General features: G+C 53.0%; 1 protein-coding gene across 2 annotated transcripts in view; it reads right to left on the bottom strand.

Annotated features, from left to right (window-relative positions):
* The window catches only part of SLMO1 (slowmo homolog 1 (Drosophila)), a 9453-nt gene extending 5588 nt beyond the window's left edge, over window positions 1-3865 (bottom strand). Inside the window, exon 1 of one of the 2 annotated variants that reach the window (XM_011936628.1) lies at window positions 3769-3865. In XM_011936628.1, coding sequence (XP_011792018.1) covers window positions 3769-3789 — 21 coding nt within the window. In that variant the 5' untranslated portion in view covers window positions 3790-3865. The remainder of the gene's footprint in view (window positions 1-3768) is intronic. The other variant, XM_011936629.1, reaches the window with a different exon arrangement.
* Window positions 3866-4711: the final 846 nt, after the last annotated feature.

The raw sequence follows: 4711 nt of genomic DNA, 5'->3' as shown, positions 1-4711 counted from the left end.
TGCAGCTAATGCACCCTTGAAATGTGGCTCACGTGACTGAGGAATGGAATTTTTAATTTAATTTTATCCTAATTAGCTTAATTCTTTTTTTTTTTTCAGATGGAGTTTCACTCTTGTTGCACAGGCTGGAGTGCAATAGTACGATCTATTTATAGTAGAGATGGGGTCTCGCCATGTTGGCCAGGCTGATCCTGAACTTCTGACCTCAGAGAAGTCAGGTGAGCTACCCGCCTCGGCCTCCCAAAGTGCTGGGATTACAGGCATGAGCCACTGGGCTGGCCATAAATAGCTTAAAATTAAATAGCCACGTTTCTGGTGGCTGCCACACTGGACAACAGAGCTCTAGAATTGCTTCATTGTTCAACCCAATTCACCCTCTTCTTGAAACATCACTTCTGATAAAAGACCATGTTTTAAAAAGTTTAAGCAGTGAAAAGCAAATTAACCTTTCTGTAGTGATACTCATTTTTTTCAGTCATCTCTCACTGAATCCCTCCCCCAGCCTCACTGTCCCAGTGCGAATGGTTAGTGGGAAATCTCTCTCCCACTGAGTACCAGGTTATCAAGAGTCTCATGTGTATGGGCATTTCATTCTACAGAAATATCTAACAATATCAATTACAAATTAAACTCTGATCAGCTGTGGTCATTTTATGTGCAATATTTTATTCAAGTCACTGTGTTGCATAAACCTTACTTCTCTGAGGTTTGTTCTTTTCTTTTCTATACGAGAAATGTGAGACTCAGAAAATGCAAATAGCATCCCCGAGCCATCGGGCCATCCAGCGACGGCTTCAGGATACAAGCACGTGGCTTGCTCCAAACCCCGTTTCCTTTCCATCAGACTTCACTGGAGCATAAACTCTTCCTTTTTACATACAACTGAGTTTTCTGGAAGTATAAGGTGGAATTTCATAAGTAAATACTGATTTTGGGAACGGAGAGAACAAAATACATAAGCTGTGAGGAATAGCCAGGGGGCCCCAACAGGCTCCTGTGACTTCGTGCAGCCTGGGACAAGGAGCCAGTAGGACCAGGGACACTGGCAGAGGTCCGGGTAGTACACTAAGGAGCTAGGCTCTATCCTGCAGGTGGCTCAGAGCCTCATCTCAGCACACAGGGACGCACCCACTGCCTTCTACAGAAGGTGCTCCCAGCTGGGCAGAGTGTGGCTGGCTGACAGCACAAAGCATCCTGGCGGGCTACTCCCATGGCCGCCTGAGAAGCTCATAGGAGCTCCCGAGGCCATCAGGTTGGGGCAGGGGAGCTGCAGGACCCAGAGCAGCTCCACTTTGTTTCAAACACTGGGCCTCCCACAAGATGCTGAGAAGATGGGGAGCTGCCCAGGTTCCAGTTCGGGTACTTGCATATGGCCGCCTGGATGACCTGCTCCTCAGCCCTGTCTACCCACTGTGCCCACCAGCCCTGCCTGCCCCTGGGCCCAGGTCACTCCTCCCTCACTGCAGCGCTGCTGGCCGTACCTTCAGCTTTAGGCCGGACACTCCAGGGCCTGCTGTGCAGGGGCTGCATACTTGGGATGTGCAAAGCAAGCTTACCTCTTTCTTCTCACACCTGCCCGATAGGCCACCATTCAGCTTGGCGCCCTAACCAGACAGTGGAGCTGCACCATGAGCCTCCCGTTCCTCACTCCCCATGTCTCGCCCCAGGCAGCCTGTTACCTCTCACCTGGACAATTACCTGCCCGGACTACTGGTCTCCCCGGCTCAGGTCCCAACATCCCCCCGCCCTCTCTCCACAAGCCTGCCAAGCCATTCTTCCCAACCCACAGCCTGGCTACCTCACCTTCCTGCAACAAACTCTCAGCGCCTCCTTCTTACCACAAAAACGACCTCCAGCTCCTCTGCCTCTTCTGTGGTCTCGTCCCTGCCCCTCTCCAGCCTCCGCCCTCCCACACCACCTTCCCCTCGTAGTCTCCAACACCATCTGTTTGTGGCTCTCTAAGGCTCAAGGGCACCCACTGCCAGTGTGTCTGGAGAAGTCCTGCCAGGCTCCCTGTCACCTACCTTCACATAGCCACTTGGGGGGCTCCTGCTCGCTGCCACCTACACAGGTTGTTAGATGCCGACCGTGGGATGACAGAGCCAGTCAGGAGGGAATATCTTTTAATCCTTGCATTCCCCATCCCTAGCACTGTGCTGGGTACCGGGCAGGCACCTGATACTGTTGGCAGAACCAGTAAATGAGTGGTGGCCAGAGCCAATCGTGGCACTGGGGACAGACAAGGGAGCCAGATGAGGGCACGGCTGACTTCACCCACCATAGCCCATTTCTATATTTGCTGAAAATAAGGATTATTTTATGAACTAAATGATTTTCCTAGCCCGTGCATGTTCCCCAACATGTTCTTTGCATTTGCATTAGACCAATATACATTTTTTTAATTGAGAGAAGTGAGAGAGGAATGAAAGGGGGAAGTAGCTTTAAAAATGCCTGTTGGGGCAGGGAGCAGTGGCTCCCAGCATTCTGGGAGGCCAAGGGAGGCAGATCACGAGGTCAGGAGTTCGAGACCAGCCTGACCAACATGGTGAAACCCCATCTCTATTAAAAATACAAAAATTAGCCAGGTGTGGTGGCATGCGGCTGTAATCTCAGCTACTCAGGAGGCTGAGGCAGGACAATCGCTTGAAACCAGGGGCAGAGGTTGCAGTGAGCCAAGATCGTGCCACTGCACTCCAGCCTGGGTGACAGGGCGAGAGTCCGTTTTGGAAAAAAAAAAAAAAAAATCCCCGTTGGTGGTGCACACCTGTAGTCCCAGCTACTTGGGAAGGTGAGACAGGAGAATCGCTTGAACCCATGAGGTGGAGGTTGCAGGGAGCTGAGATCCACTGCACTCCAGCCTAGGTGAGAGAGACTCTGTCTCAAAAAAAAAAAAAAGAAAAAGAAAAAAGCAGGTTGGGAGGCATCACTTGAGACCAGGAGTTCGAGACCAGCCTGGGAAACAGTGAGATCCCATCTCTACAAAAAATTTTAAAAAACAGTAGCCAGGGATGGTGGCACATGCCTGTGGTCCCAGCTATCTGGGAGGCTGAGGCGGGAGGATCACTTGAGCCCAGGAGTGTGAGGCTGCATTGAGCTATTGACCACACCACTGCACTCCAGCCTGGGTGACAGGGCAAGACCCAATCTTTAAAAAAACAAAAACGTCTGCTGGTTGTCAAGACAGTGGTTATCCTGTGAGGGGTGCCCAGTGGGTCTCAGGGGCTGGTCAAATTCTGTTGCTTGACCTGCCTGCTAGTTAAGAGGTATGTTCTTTGTGACAATTTATCATTATGTGCATTTTTCTATATACCTTTTTTTTTTTTTTTGAGACGGAGTCTGGCTCTGTTGCCCAGGCTGGAATGCAGTGGTGCGATCTCGGCTCACTGCAAGCTCCGCCTCCCGGGTTCACGCCATTCTCCTGTCTCAGCCTCCTGAGTAGCTGGGACTACAGGTGCCCGCCACCGCGCCCGGCTAATTTTTTGTATTTTTAGTAGCGACGGGGTTTCACCGTGGTCTCGATCTCCTGACCTTGTGATCCGCCCGCCTCGGCCTCCCAAAGTGCTGGGATTACAGCCGTGAGCCACCGCACCCGGCCCTATATACTTATTATACTTGAATAAAAAGATAAACTGCTAAATAAATTCAGCCTTTCTATTAAAAATATCAACACCTAGACCAAAGGTGGGCTGGAAATAGAATTAAACGAAGGCCTTACGCACCACCACCCAGACACACTGAGCCCCTTTCTCATCTGAGGCCATTGCTTACATTGGTGGAACAAAGTTCCATTTTCTTTTCCACTGGATCCACCACAGAATGTTCTTGGATGTATGTCAAAGTCCTACTGGTTCCCAAAATCTAAAAAACAAAGCAAAACTAGCATAGTGGAACGTTAAAAATACGACTTCATATCACCACCGAATACCACTGCATTTACTAATTAGTTCACTATTCAAGAAATGGTATCATGGGATGCAGCAAGGGACAGAGACAAAACCCCCGTGTCCAGGGCGCTTCTGCTCCAGCAGGTGAGCCACTGAGCAAAGAAATGCATTCCAACAGAGTGGAGCGTCCGGCGGCGCTGTGCTCCCGGCAAAATACAACAGGCTGCGGCCGTGGAGCCGGGAGGCCCCTCTGCCGGGTGGGGTCTGGGTACAGCCCCAAAGAGGAAGGTGCCACCAGAGTGCTGGGGTGGAGGTGTTGGGCTGGGGGCGGCAGGTGCAGACCCTGCAGCAGGAGCTGGGCTGACTGAGGGGCCTGCGCCAGGCCAGGGTGCGGACCGCAGGTGCAGGCGAGATCCGGGCGCCGGGTTGGGGTGAGCCGTGCTCAGATTCGCATTTCCAGTGGCCTCCCTGGCTCTGAGGAAGAGGCCGCGGGGGGCTGAACCTTGGTGAGGCCTAACCCCGGTGCCCGAGGATGCGGCTGGCTGCGGACGCTGGGCTTTAGAGGCGATGAAGCCAGAGGAGGGGCGCGTGGCGGTGCTCACCCAGCACGCTCGGGCCCTTTGGGAGAGCAGATGGGGATGCCAGACGCCAGGCGCCCGGCAAAGCCTCCCGCGCCCCCCGATCTCGAGGAAAACCCTCGCACTGCCCCCCTACTCCGAGCCCCCTGATCTCGGGAAAGGCCCCCCGCCGCCCTCCCGCCCCATGTCAGCCAGAGCAGCAGACGGACCGACGAGGGGGGAGGGACGAGGGGGAGGGACGTGGGGGAG

Source organism: Colobus angolensis, unplaced genomic scaffold, assembly GCF_000951035.1.
Source record: "Colobus angolensis palliatus isolate OR3802 unplaced genomic scaffold, Cang.pa_1.0 Scaffold155, whole genome shotgun sequence".
Taxonomy (NCBI): Eukaryota; Metazoa; Chordata; class Mammalia; order Primates; family Cercopithecidae; genus Colobus; species Colobus angolensis.
Note: the sequence above shows the minus strand (reverse complement) of the source record. Positions and strands in the feature narration are given on the sequence as shown.